Here is a 15,171-nt window from a genome sequence, read left to right as displayed (position 1 = left end):
CTCACCTCTGCTGGCAGCCAGCACCCAAACTGCAGTAGACTAATTTGGGACACATTCTCCTCAGTTTTGCAAAGAAAACTGATATCTTGTTAGTTGTGGCATCCTTAAGCAAGGCATAAAGGTGCTCAGTAAAGAGCTATCATGTACCTACTTAATGACATCAACATGTTCAAGACCACGGATCTCCTTTAGGATCAGAGGTTAACAGTGCAATAATTAACTGAAAACTCATTTCATCTTCTAGTACTTCTGAAATAACAGTGACTAGGGTAATTTTTCTTCATTATGTTGTGTGTCCTTTGATTAGGAAGGTTATGCTCTGAAATGGGTAACTGCTGTGCATGGTGACATAGTACAGATCCATTTCCTGGGCAACTATCCAGTTTTCAGACAGTCACTAAGTAATATGAAAATTTTCTGTCACCAGCATTAAAAGGTGTCTGTGCCAGTTAAAAACAGGAAGAGAAAACATGCAGGGAAATTCAATTTAATTTAGCCCAAGATATATTCCTGGAATGACAATGTTGTCTGTCCATCCCTCTTTCTCCCTACATTAATTATTTTTGAACTTGTAGGTCCATTCCAAAGAAAGCTGGCAGCAATTTAAGTGTCTCAAATTTATTATTTTGGGTGTTTGAATATAGACTACAGTGCTGAAGGAAACATTGGAAAGGATTATTGTATACAAGAGGATCACAGAGAGAAAGATTTGGGGCAGCATGTGCTTGGCAAGAAACTCCGGCTGAACATGTATTTTATCAAACTCCTCCTCAGCCAGGAGGAGTCTGAGTTGAGTTGAGAGACAAAGATGATATCAATGTGGCTGCAAGTGATGAGGTTTCTGTGGCTTAGAAATCACCACTTCTTACTTCAGATGGGGAATGACTGTGTACACACTCTCACTGTGTGGAGTTACACAGGAAAATGCATTAAGTTAAACCACTACCCAATAAACTCATCGTAAAATCACAGAGCAGCGTGGTTCAGCACACCTGGCATCAGGAATGCAGCCATGGGTTTCTGACTTTAGGAATGCAAGGCTTTAAACAGCACCATTTTTTTAAAGTGCATTCCCAAAAATTAAAATGGGATTTTCTTATTTATTTTGATACAAGTTTCAGAAGTGTTAATTTGTATAAACATCTTTTAAAAGCACGAATAGTGTTTAAAATAGACTATTAAGTAGTATAGGTGCATTTCCTTTAAAATATAATTCAATAGGACCAATATTTATGCTCTAGACAATAAATGTTAACATCTGAAAAACAAATACTTTCTGAAATTTAATGTATTTTGTTGTGCATAATAAAGCATATGAAGTAGTCTGGAAAAAAAAGAGCGTTTTCAATCATGCTTTCTACAGATCAAAATTCTTGACAATGTTCTTATTGGTAAACTTTTCGAAAGACCAAATATCACTGTGGAAAATCTTGAAGAACAATTTTCCACTACACTACTAACAGCTGCAAAAAAGTAAGGTATTTCTGTACAGCAAGACAACATGAAAATTTTGGTAGCAAGCATACATGAAAAGATTTGTGAACAGAAACAGATAAGATTCATGTTCTGGTTAACTAAATGTATCTAAAAATATTTGTGATGTTTTCTATTTCTCTTAGTTTAGGAATTCTGATAATTTTTCATATAATTTTATACAGAGTCAATAATATATCCAGAATAATGTTTAGGTGCAATATATATTGAGAAATAGAAATACATACATCATTTGAAATTCTGAAGCTAAAAGGTACATGTGCACACATGTCCACTGAGTATTATTAATATATAAACCCAGGTCTTCAGTTTAAATGCAAGGGATTGGCCTCAGGTCAATAAAATTAAAAAAGGAGATGGGCAACAATATCATGCAAGGAATCCAAATTATGAGCTGTTTGATTGAGGGATCCTCAGAAATCAATGCACCAGGAAGCTAAAAGATGTAGATCACCAGTGTATTTTAAAACATTTTATTTGTTGTTTGCAATATATTGTTTTTCACAGTCTTCCTACTAGAATAACATAGCAGAGTTAATCTTTGCCAACAAATGAAGTCTGCCTGTTTCCTTAGTATGTGCCAAACAAGTGGTACTGCATAGTTAGTGCTGCTATTTTTACAGCATTGTTTGTAGATGCTGTTCTCGGATATGTCTTATTTTCTTCCAAATTGATAATCGTATCTCCGTCATCCATACGCCTTTACCAGTTAACAGCTTACTGCTATTCCCTCCATCTGTCTGATGGGTCTTACTTAAGTCTTTTGACTCACAGCCACATCCATCCCATCCATAGGGACAAGGTACCTTCTAGATTATGGAATACTGTTTTTCATTGTAGTTTTTCAAGATTTCAGCCATTCTCTGTGCAGACATGGGATTTTTTTTTTTCCAGAGATCAATGGATGTTTGGTGACCATTCAAAATGAGAAATTGCCATTTAAGATGGGAAATACTTGTGGTACTTTTATGTGACTTTCCATCAAATCTAGTATCTGTTATGAATCCATCCATAACGGCAATGCTCAGAAGTCTGGTCAGTTTTACTTAGATTTCATGGGAAGATTTATCTCAGGGGTGGGATGTCACTGCTTCCCATTGCTAGGCAACTCTGCCTGGAGCCAATACTTTGGATATTTTTGCCAAAGGGAGTGATCAGAAGGACCAAAGTTTTAGAAAACCTGTCTGATTTACCCTGACACACTTCTGAATTTATCCTGAGCAGCTTATGGGAAGTGTCTCTTCCCTAATGGTACAGGGGCTTGTAATAAATGCAGTGGTGGACCTACTACCCAAAGTTCCTAGTTGAAGAGGAGAGATTCACAAGAATAAACCCACATTTTTTGCTGTTTATTTGTTGCAGTTTGTTTAAAAGAGTCTTAAAAACTGACACTTGGAAAACTCCATTAGAATATCAGTTTTGAGATGAGATCCTCTTTTATCATTAAGTGTTAGCTAAAGTTTGCTTTTTTATTAATCAACCATAAACTTCTCAGCTATACAAATTACAGATGAGTTTTCCTAATCTCCAGCACCACTCTGTTGTGTACAGCACCAGATGTCCAAGTCTCCAATAAATGATTTCATCTGAAATATTTTGTATCTGGGGTTCCAGACATGAGAATTTGAGCTCCCAATCAATATTTCATGTAACAGAGTAATAATTATTTGTGTGTATTTGAAAAGTTCACCTTCCTGGCAACATTACTGAACTGAATTCCCGATGTATTCCTTTTGATTGGGAACTGTCATTAGCAAATAAATGAAGAGTCAAAGTCTGGTTGCATTTCACCCAATATTGCCATTTTTTGTTCACCTGGGGCACAGGGAATCCATTGTTGGGACTGCACTAAAAAGTCTCAGAACATCAACAGGGTATTTTCCCACAAAGATTTGTTCTAGTGTTGCACTCATTCTGCCAAAGATTTCTGAAAACAAATCTGGGCTCAGAGGAAAAATGAGTCAGTAACAAAGAACTGAGACCAATCATCTATCCTTAAAGCACTTACATTATTGCTTAGATTCTCTGTTACTTTGGTTTCTTTCAAAGCTGTGGTTATAAATCTCTTCATTAATACTTTACTTTAAGAGAAAGGGTTTTAGAGTTTGATGTCTTTTTTAATAATAGGCTTAAAGAATTATTATCAACACAGTATCAAAAAGAGATATTATGGCAATGTAGCTTAGTGGGTAATTCATTTCTGAGTAAGATAAATCATTGATTGTTTCCTAGTGAGAAACACGGGTTCAAACTTGTTATTGTTGGAACAGTATATTATATGGGAGGTTGGTGTCCAAATGAGCTGTAAATTGAGAGTATTTATGCCTGTGTCAAGTGACTGACCAATTCAAGCTATAGTTCACACAGCAGTTTTTGTTTAACGTAATCTTGATAACCCTAGCAGTATTTTATTATGCAGAAACATTCACAAATACCAGAACGGTGAGCCTGGACATGCTGTTGGGCAGTGTGGTAAAAGACATAGCAGGGCTGTATGTGTTTGATTAGTGTAGGTGACCCTGCTTTGAGCAGGAGGTTGGTCTGGAGACCTCCTGAGGTCCCTTCCAACCTGGATTTTCTTATGATCCTATAATCCTCTCTGGGGTGTGAAGATCAGTCTGTGTGGGCAGGCCATGTTCTCCTGGGTGGAGGAAGAAAAAACTGCTCGTGGCTCAGAAGCAGCTGAATTCATCCATTCTGAAGCTGGCAGTAGCAGGGGAAATTGGGTCCTGACCACAGCTGCCATCTCTCAGGGACAGAGCTCCCACCCACAGCAGAAGTGGAGGCCAGCACCAAGGGAGGCCGGGCCATTGCTAACACACTGCAAGGGGAGCACAAAGACTTTGCTCAGCCCTAACAGCTCCTGAAAGTTGTTGGTTTGGAAGTAGGGCTGGAAGGACACAGAGAACAGATTGTTCTCTTTTAAATGTGTTTTCATTTGATCTCTCTGGCTGAGTTGGGAGAGGTTGGATGATTTAGATAATTCAGTTCTCTGTCTCTTAATCCAAACCTTAAGACATTACTTAAATGGGTGTCTCTGAAACAAACATCTTTGTTGAAGAAATGTGTAACTGTGCTGTGAGCAGCAGGGTCCGTGAAACCCAGTTTCCTAAATCTTTGAGCAGTAAGTCCCCATAGCACCCGCACCACAATTCTCCCAGGTGCCCTCACACTATGTCTCGGCGTTGCCTGCAATACCTCCAGCCTCCCTGAATAGCCTCCTACACTTCCCCAGTACATCCAGCTCCTGCTATTGATGCCAGGCCTCTTCACCATAGTCTGTCCCGTTTATGCTGTGTACCTGATGCCATTCCACCTGCTTCTTTTGGCTGGAGTTCTATGATATTTAACAAATTTGTCATTTTTTCAGTGGCTGATGGAATTAATTATTCTCCTAAGGCAGTATTTCACCTGTCTATTTCTATTTGTAAGCTGGTATGGTCTTCAGGGATATATGTTTTCTTTCAACACATAAAGCTGGCTGAAAATTAAAAACCATGCAGAAGAAATAACTGTCCTTTGTATGATTAGTGACCCTGAATTTTTTTCAAGTGGTTCACTGTATTCCCAGCAAGCAGGAGGCAAGTGAGAATGAAGAGAAAATAACAGTTCTTCAATAACAACTGTAGCAGGTTCTTCCTTAGTTTGATTTTTATCAGTCTGTGGAAGTTTAGAGTACTTCATTTGTTTTTCAGTCTTCTGAAAACATTTAGGACAGTGGGAAGAGTGCAAAGAAACATTAAACAATGAGTGCAATATTTCAGTGTGCAGTGAAGCCTTAGGAAGGGATACCTGCCCCATGTGCGCTGGGGTGCAGCCTGTGGACATTTTGATTTTTGAGGGAACATTTTCTAGTTTTAGACTAAAGAGGCAGGTTTTATCCTTCCCTTGTAAGCTGATTTGCACATTGTGGATGCACCAGTTCCATCTCTGTAATTAATATTGAATTGAGTGTTTTTTAAGAAATGGGGTCAATTTGGCTGAGAATTTCTCTGTGTGGGTTGTAAAGAAAATACAGGGGATGAGGGTCCAGATTCTCATATGGTCCAGCTCATCCACAGCTGTTGGCAACCTCCTTCAGGAGCAGTGGGCAGCTAAAGCAGGTTAGAGCAGGCTGCTCAAACCTTAACTGGAAATGGATAGTGATACAGATGGCATGAGAGCAGTGAATTGAAAAACTGGCCATAAAATAATATTTTTTTTCCATTATTTAGGATCTTTTAAAATCAATGTTGTTTCCATCATAGGCTCTCCTATGCTGTTTCAGATTTTACTCTTTTAGATTTTAAATGTTTTTAAGTTTTCACTATATTAGCTGAATATGTTATTTCTTATCAGCTTTCATGTAAAAATGTAGCACTCCAGAAAACCCTAGAACATCAACTACCTGCGAACTCTTGATTTTCTGGAATCATGCAAAACCCTTGACACTTCTGGTGGATATTCTGAGATACACAGCTGTAAAATCATGGCTAGGGAGAATTGGTATCACAGGTATTTATGCAAAGTGTTAGATAAAACGAACTGGATAATTCTTTTGTGTTACGAAAAGCAGTTCTCAAACTACGTGTTGATTAATCTGATTAGATGCAAACCTTGCTTTCATTTCTTTGCTTTTAGCTGACGTGCAAAACCTTAGAATCACAGGTCTGCAGGATAATGCAGACTGGAAGGGTCCTCAGGAGGTCTCTAGTCCAACATCCCACTCAAAACAGGGTCAGACCAGGTTGCTCAGGCTTTTAATCCAGTTGGGTCTTAAAGTGCAGCAGCAATGGAGAGGAACTGCACAACCTCCCTTGGCTGGCTGTTGTCAGGTCCACTCAAAGTCATCTCTTCTCCAGACTGAATGAGCCCTGATCCCTCAGCCTGTCCTCGCAGGGCAGGTGCTCCTGCCCTGACCATCTTGGCAGCCTCTGCTGAACTCTGGTTGATCAACACTGTCAGATTTAGTACATTTTGTTAAGAAAAGAATCATACTCATTGTAGAAGCATATAGGAAATAACTATGTGCTGCAAGTCCATTTACTTAATACATCTGTGTTCTTTTAGAGGTGTCAAGTACTTTAAATCCACAGTGACTGTAACATTTCTTCTTGTGATACAGGAAAAGACAAAGATTTTTTTGCTCTTGAAGGATAATTTAGGTGATTGAATATCTTGATTGAATACAGGCTTTAGAAGACTACACAAGCAAAAATTGGGAAAAAGTATTTTTTATACCAAAAAAATGTAATCTATTCATAAGCTTAGGGTTAAATATAGATTTCAAATAGTTATAAATACTCAATGCATTAAAAACCTAAAATCCATACAATCAATGTTTCACTAGATAATAAGGTACAATAGATTGCAGAACCTAAGACAAGGACAGCGTTCTCTCCCAGACACTGAAAAAGGTGGAAAACAGGGATGTACTTGTTGGCACTGTATCAGTAGAGAGACAATGGATGCTTGTTCTATTATTTATATGAACTGACTGCTTGGCAGATGCCACTGCCATAACCCTTCATTTAAAATGTAGAAAAAATAGAATTTGCTTTCCTTTGTAATCGCACAATGCAAAATACTAATGAAAATGTTGGATTTCCTGTAGCTGAGAAGAAAGTATTGTCGTAATCTGTTTTCACTCAGCAAGAAACTCTAATCATTCCAGTCACATAAAACTAGATAGAATTAAAAAAACCCATCTTTTTATTCTCTGAGATACAAGGGAAATGAGGATGAAAATGTTTATATACAGTTTCGAATGGTAATTTTTACTTTTTTCCTCTTTCATAATGCGTATATACTGTTCTGTTGTATCCCTCTTTTGTACTCACACCTTGCAACCAAACAAAAGTTTGGGCTTTTTAGGACTACAAAAGAAAGTTCCTATAAATTGTAAAGTGTAGGGGCTGGAGCTGTCTGTGCACCCTTCTGCTTCCAGTGCTGTAACATTAGATCCATTCTCTGTAATACAGGCTATAATTATATGTTCATCTCTCTTATTTTTCTACTTGAGGACATTTGTTTTATTCAAACCGTGGTTAAAGAAAGCCCTTAAATGTGTACTTAATTCAGCTTCTAATCAGGCCAGCACATCCTAAGCGGACACAGCCTAACATAAGTTTCTATGTTAAACCATAAAAAAATTAAGAGTGTTTCATTTTGGGCTGATGTTACCATTTAACTGCTGTATTCCTCCCTTTATATTTACTGCAAATCATCATACTGTGTCTCAAGCATATAACTTTTTTTTAAATGCCAAAGACCAACAACAAAGCCTACCTTACATCTTGTAAATATCTTCTAAGTGTGCGCTGGACCATGTATACAGTTGAAAATGTACACCCAGGTCAATACATGAGTGTGCACAGACCACTGCACACTTTAAAAGAGGCTGAAGTGTGGTTGAAGTTGTAAGCTTGAAAAATGCATGTTTTGCATGGTGTGCCCTGAATGAGATAAAAGTTCTGCAAGACCAGCTGGATGAAGGTTGAGTCTAGCAACACTGAGAGAGTTACAATTAGCTTTTCAGAGTGCACAGATAGTGTGTGGGAGGGAGAAATAGCCCATCTCTGCACATAGTGTGTTTTATCCCAACCAGTGAGAGTTTCTGCCAGCTATATCAACGTTTTGATGCACGTTTCATTAATGGCAATGCCGTCTTAGGTAAAGTTAGTTGATATGGGTACACATGCTTTTGCTTTCATATGCGGAAATGCACACATGTGACTTTAAATGTTGGTTTAATATCAAAAAAATTTACAAAAGGATACTTTGATTTCTTTCCTTGGTGTTTATTGACTCTCACTCAGAAGGCTTTTGACATTTGTTCTACATTTTCAGCCTCTTAGATTTTATTATTTTCAAAATTTATTTAAACAAAATTTTAGTTTTAACAAAGATACTCACCACACCCTTAGGTTGACTTTTGAGTTCCTTTCCCCACATGTGCAGTCCTGAGAGACAAATTCAGAGACAAGAGAGAAAGTGAGGTAGCTCTTGTTCCTCTTGCATTTACTCTATTGAAAGCAAAGGAGTCTTAGCTCACCCATGAAGTAAGTCATGAGCATAATTTATGAATGTAAACCACAAACTTTAGCTCAGGACAGCTGCCCCAAATGAAGTGATTACTCTTTGCCCTCTAACACATACCCTAGCTTTTGCTGGTCATTTTAATCCTTTCCCTCTGATGACTTTTCACCTCTGATCAAGGCTTTTAGAGCAAGCGTGCTAATTCCAGTCTCCTGAACAAATGCCTGTATAAGTAATTACACCTTACTTGCCAAATTTCCCTGGCAATTTCAGCTGAATACGGTCAGGACAGATGACTTCTTTTATAGCATCTCAGGGAAGAAACCATTTCGGACAGGGAGGAAGAGGCAGTCAAAAACATGCCTTTCAGAACACACAAATCTCGTTCCTGCTACTTTAATTAGACCATGCTTGTATGTCAAGTGGAAACTGAAAAAACAACTTAGAGGTATTTAACCAGTAGCTGAAAGCACTTTCTGGATCAGAAGCCATTTCATTTCTCTGTTCATCTTCCCAGCTAGCCCTAATGCCAGCACCATCTCCCAGTCAGGTTTAATATTTTGGTCTTGGCTGCTCTTGAAGAAATTGCCACTGAAGATTTCAACCATGGTAGGAGACATGGGCTAAAATGCACAGCAGCCTGACCTTAACTCTGCCATGCACAGTAAACGGTCATTAAACCACTTTTGCAGGGCACTGCAAGAAAATGTTTCATGCTCTTATCAAGAAGGGCTGGACACAACTACTCTGTGTACTTAATCTCCAGAAGGCCTGTTCTCCATCTTGCTTTTGAAGTTATTTTATTTGGAGATCTCTTAATTAGCCAGTATTGGGGGAACATATTTTTTTTTTAAAACAACAGCTGAAACAAGACAATGCTACTAGCAGAGATGGTCATGCAAATTTAACAATGCATTAAAAATCAACCAGTTTATTTGCATAAAGAGGGCAAATGTCTACCCTGGCCTTGCTGTGCACCCATTCCACACACGGAGCTGGCAGAGCCAGGCAGCATGGCGCAGTCCCACGTACCCTTTCGCCTGTGGTCTCCTGAGCTGAAATACTCTCTTTAAAATGCAACCTGTTAACAAAAGTTTGTTAGCAATGCATGTGAATCTAATGTGAAATATGAGATACTTCAATATAAAATGATGATGGCAATTATTTAGTATACAATGCTTTGTTTTCCGTTCCAGCCCAGGCCTGTCAGATGCGCATCACTGACCATCTCCCCCGCAGTGGCTGGGAGGAAGCACAGTCCATGCTGTCAGTGGATCAGACTTAATTTGGGGGACAGCACTGTGGGATTTGGGAAGACCAATCTCAGCTTCATATAGTCAGTCACTGATTTCCCTGGAGTTGGTAATGTGGATGTCACCCTGAATTTCCTCCAGTGGAAGCAGTCATGAACCACTCTGTGCAGATATGCAGTGCAGCTGCTATCAGTGGGCCTTGAACTGACAGTCAGCCTTGACACGTCATACAGTCTTCTTGTGTTCAGACCTCTTTCTTCCTCTGTCAGCAGTTTATCTCCTCTTGTTACTTTAAAAAAGACATTTCCCTCTCTATCTTGCATAGCCCTAAGCAGACAAATACATCTGGGCTAATGGAAGTGTGAAGTTAATATAAAGAGGAACCTTTTTACCTCTAAGTTGTTTTTCTTTTGAAGATCTCACGTGTCAGGCTGTTCCCGTTCCCTCCCATTTTCCTTTTATTTTTCATCCCTTTGGAAAGATTCATTCCTAGGGAGGAATTACCTCTGGGGACATGTGGAGCATACATCTTGCCTTTTGGCTGACTGACAAGTTAGATTTGATTAGTCACTTGCCCTTTAGCTGGAAATAAATAGCATGCAATGACAGAGTGGGACTATAGACTGGTGCGGAGTAAAACCAATTAATAGTAAGTACACTTCTGTGCTGGTTTTGTGTGTGTGGTGGGGTTTTTGGTAGCGAATGAGGGGCTACAGTGGTGGCCCCTGTGAGAAGTTTCTCTAAGCTCCCCCAGACCCGCCTCTGGCCAAGGCTGGGCCAATTGATGGTGACTGCACTTCTGTGATAACATATTTAAGAAGGGGAACCTGGAAGGAGAAGTGGGAGTTATGAGGAGGAGTTATGAGGATGACACCTATGTGAACACCAAGGTCAGTGGAAGAAAGGAGGAGGAAAGGGGGAAGGTGCGCTGGTGCACCCACTCTGTAGCCCATGGTGAGATGGCAGGGCTGTCCGCCACCACCATGGAGGTCACTGGTGGAGCAGAGACTCGCCTGTGCCCTGTGGAGGACCCCACACTGGAGCAGGCAGCTGTGCCCAAAGAAGACCAGGACTCTGTGGGAAGAAGAAGCCCCCACTGCTGTAGTTTGGCGCTGGGAGGACTGCAGCATGTGGGGGTGACTCTTGGTGGAGCAGCTCAGGAATGGCTGTGGCCCATGGGAAGGACTCATGTCAGAGAAAGTTTGCGGAGGACTATCTCCTGTGAGAGGGGAACCACACTGGAGCAAGAGAAGAATGCAAGGAGTTCCCCATCCCCCTTGATGATGAAGAAGCAGCAGGATTGACCTCAACCCCTCCATTCCCTGCCCCCTGCACCTCTTGGTGGGGAGTAGGTACAGAAATCGGGAGCAAAGCTGAGAAAGAAGGGTGTGGTGGGGGAAGATGTTTTTAAGATGTGGTAATGCTTCTCATGGTCCTACTCTGTCTGTTAAGTGTTGTTGTTGTTAGTGTCTGAATTAAATTGATTTTTCTTCCCCTAACGAATCTGTCTTTTGCCCATGACCATAATGGGCGAGTCATCTCTGCCTGGCCTTATCTCAATTCCTGAGCCTTTTGTTTCATTTTCTCCTTCCTAGTCCTGAGGGGAAGGGGTGAGTGAGTGGCTGCATGATGATCATTTTTCCTCTGAGCTTAAACCATAACACCTTTGTCTAAATAATATTTAACTGTAATAATGACAGTATAGAAGATTTTGGAAAATAGCACAAAAATCAGTTACTGAATATATATGTCAAGAAGACAAAAACCTGTAATTAATAGTTGAATAATTTTCTTTTTCTAGTAGAGTCTTTTTCAGTCATTGCCAGTATTATTTTTCTTATAATTACTATAAATATTATATAGTTTTTAGGCTTGAGTGTAAATATAGGGATGGATATGGTTTTGGATATGTTACAGATATTTAAAAGAGAAAAATCCAAAATTCATGACCCTGTTCCATTAATCTCACCTGTCAGATAGGAACATCACCAGCAAAGAAAGTTCAATACAGAAAAGGCATATTTTACACTTCTTTCTAAAAGTAGCTTAGTTCATGTATAATTGTACTGCATTATTGTCATTTGCTCCATGATTAAAGCATAAGTACAGAGAAAAACAAGCAGATAGTACTGGTAAACTCACAGCAGAAATACCCTTAATAATTCTCTGAAACTGCACCAGCCAGTCAGAACTCATGCATATGCCCATTGCAAAACCAATGCTAATGTGAGCATGTGCTGTAGGAAGCAGTGCCCATACTGCACGGCACTGTTGTCCCCAGGGTGCAGATCGCTCCTGCTATGAAGCAGCAATAATTGGCTCCTAGTCTGCATTATCAAGCAAGGGATGATAGACACAGACAGATGCACCATCATTCAAGTGGCTGCTGGCTCTTTCCCCAAATCCCCTTTTTCTCACACGCATGCAGAGATCCAGAAAACAGTACACAGTTTGGTATTATTGGTATTATTTGGCATTTGTTTGCATTCAGACACATACTCGAGCTCCCCTCTGCATGTGGTGCATGTTTTGAGAATCTGCTCCTATCTGCTTCATAAAGGAATTTTGTCGTTGCCATCGTTGTTGCGTACATCCTGAATTGTATCCTGGGCTGTGGCATAAACCGCATCTCTGAAGCCCCAGTCCACTGCTAATAGAAGTTTCTTTCTTTCTCACTGTCTGCAGAGAGCCCTGTCTTCCACCCTGCCAGCCTGGGGGAGGGGTAGAAATGTTGTACAAAATATCTTCTGTGCCTTAGGTGTGGCATTTTCCTGTATGTGCCCAGGAGCATGGTGAGCCATGTTTTTGCTCAAAACATGGAATTCCAACAATCATATTTGCAACCCGTGTCTGTTGGTGCTGCATTGGACCCAAAGCTGGCTGTGGGCCGCCCTGCCATTTCAGCTGCTAGAGAAAGTCACCGTATCTGGTCCTTTTAAAGAAGCCTGGGCATGTGTTTGATTCTGGAGATTGTTTGGTCTGATTCTGACTTGTGTGTCCACATACACCTGTGAGGAAACTTGCAGAAACATATGTAGTGATCATGGTTTCTTGCATATTCACCACATCAGAGATTTAAGAAATATTTTCGTTCATACTAAAAACTTAAAGTCTCAGCTCTGTTGACTTTTTTTATGTGCTAGGTCGATATCTTTGTTTTTATTTTACTCTGTACTCAGTATGGTCACTGGTCATGACAGCAGATGAAGAAATGCTAATGAAGAACTATGGCATGATGTTTTGCTATATTTTACAGAAGTGCTGGAAATCCTAAAATAGTTTCCATGCCATACATGGTAGGGACTACAACCAAAGCCTCACACTGGTAATGTGATCCCAGGACTGTGCCCTAAATACTATCACTACCAGGTGAGGGAAGGCTTCAGCTTTATGTATGTCTCTAAAAGTCCAATCAGATGGAGAAAGCAACACAGGTCTCCTTCCACGAGAAAGGGAGTGTCCTAAAAGCCCTAGGAGCACCAGGTGACCATAGTTTTGCATTTCTGGACACAAACACTAGTGTAAATAGAGCTTTTCCAAAAAAGCAGGAAGCAAATTAGATCCCAGAGAAGTTTTTGTTTACTCCTGTTTGACAGTTTACAGATGGGTTTTACCTTGATGATCTGCCGTATATCAAAAATGTAATATTAGATGTGTTACTCTTGTTGTTCTTCCTTGTCAGTGTAACTGGCCTAGTAGCCAAGAAAAAAATGATATATTCTGACTTTCCTTTTGGACCATTCCTTTAAGGTCCTTCCTGACGTTTTTCATAAGCAAGCAAGTCATGATCCATTAAAGAGGGCACATGGCTAGCTGAAAACCCACACTCATAAAGTAGCTTTCAATGTCTTACTGTTGAACTGAGAGGCTGTTTCAGGGAGTTCATATGGATCTATCTTGAGCCCATCAATGTTAATTATTTTTATTACTGACTTGGAGAAAGGACAAAGAACATGTATGAAGAGTATGTATGAGTGTAGACTGGTATTGGAAGAACTTCGTCTGCAAGAAATCAGACTTCAAAGGCAACACTGACAAATACTGAGAGATTTTGAAATCTCAGAGATAAAACCAAAGTTGTGAAGTACTATACTTAGAAAAGAGGAAATGAGAAATTGGAACTAAAGAATAACTAGCGCTGTTAGCATGACAGCTCTGTAAAAGAAAAGCAAATCAAATTGCATTGTATTTCTACGTGATTATGAGAAAACAAAATGACAAATCTTTCTCCATGGTACATTAGCTGGTCTGTTAGCTGTGGGTCATTAATGGGAAATAATTATTCTTTAGACAAAACTGGTGAGACCTCAAGTGTAGAAACTCTATGTCCAGCTATAGGCATATCACTTATTCAAAGACGGAGACAGACTGTGACCAGAGGAGACCAAGAAAACAACACGTTGTTCAGAAAGTGAATGGTTAGAGGACAGGCAGTGTGAAGGTACTGGTCGTCTTTGAGGAATAAAAAGAGAAAGAATGATGATGTTTTAAAAAAAAAAAAAAAGGAGAAAGTAATCCACTTTAGCTTGTTTGGACAGTAAAGGAAATAAAAAGAAAGAACAACTTAATTGGCAACAAAACTCAATGCAGCATACCAAGAAAAGTTGTAGGGTCTCCTTTTTTTGGACATGTTTGACAGAGGCCTGGGGCAGAGAGCATACTTGTCTCTCCTTTTGTTTCCAGAGAGGATTTCTGGACACCCATTCAAGCTCTAAATTTCTACCAGTAGCATATAACAGTACTGCCATTGCTATTGCCTATGGGATTGCGTGACTATTAAGTTCACAGGGCAGCTCTGCAAGTATTGTTTCTGTTCTGCACTGAGACAGGTATGCTTTCTCAGGCAGAGTAATGTGCTTAGCTATGCTTACTTTTACTCATGTCCTTCACTGAATCTCTATGCCAGTACTTTTTATTACCAACCTAGGCATTTTGGCTTAGAAACTTTTCTTTTGCTATGAAAGAAACAATGCCTTCAAATTATTCTATGAATTTAAGAACACAGGAGGAAAGCAGAATGGGACTTCTGATTTGATTAGTCATGCATACAGATATACATATGTGTATATAATTGAGAATACTACGTTATTTATTGTTGTCTTTTTTATGTTCACAGGGCTACAGCTACTCATAGGGGCCAAGTTATATTCAAGGATGCCTTAGCACAACAGCTGTGTGAACAGGGAGGTAAGAGCCACCATCATATTAAAAATATCTGGCAAATGTGGATTTTCATTGTACTTGCATGTCAGTGTTACTCATTGTGAAAGCTATTTCGCAGAAAACTTAGTATCAGGGTCTTATTTATATTCTTAAAACTGATACTTTCTTTGGCTTCATAGTTCCCATTAGTTTTCCAGGAAATCCCTCTGTCCTCTCTGCTCAACACTGGGGAATATACAAAAGT

The 15,171-nt window shown here is 39.6% G+C and overlaps 1 protein-coding gene across 2 annotated transcripts in view; it reads left to right on the top strand.

Moving 5' to 3' along the window:
• Positions 1-15,171, top strand: part of RELN (reelin) — a 295,992-nt gene that overhangs the window by 106,625 nt on the left and 174,196 nt on the right. For both annotated transcript variants that reach the window (XM_074869921.1, XM_074869920.1), the window contains exon 4: positions 14,881-14,951. In XM_074869921.1, the coding sequence (XP_074726022.1) occupies positions 14,881-14,951 (71 nt within the window). The remainder of the gene's footprint in view (positions 1-14,880; positions 14,952-15,171) is intronic.

The sequence above is a fragment of the Strix uralensis genome, chromosome 5, assembly GCF_047716275.1.
Source record: "Strix uralensis isolate ZFMK-TIS-50842 chromosome 5, bStrUra1, whole genome shotgun sequence".
Classification (NCBI taxonomy): Eukaryota; Metazoa; Chordata; class Aves; order Strigiformes; family Strigidae; genus Strix; species Strix uralensis.
This window is presented reverse-complemented; position numbering and strand designations above follow the sequence as displayed.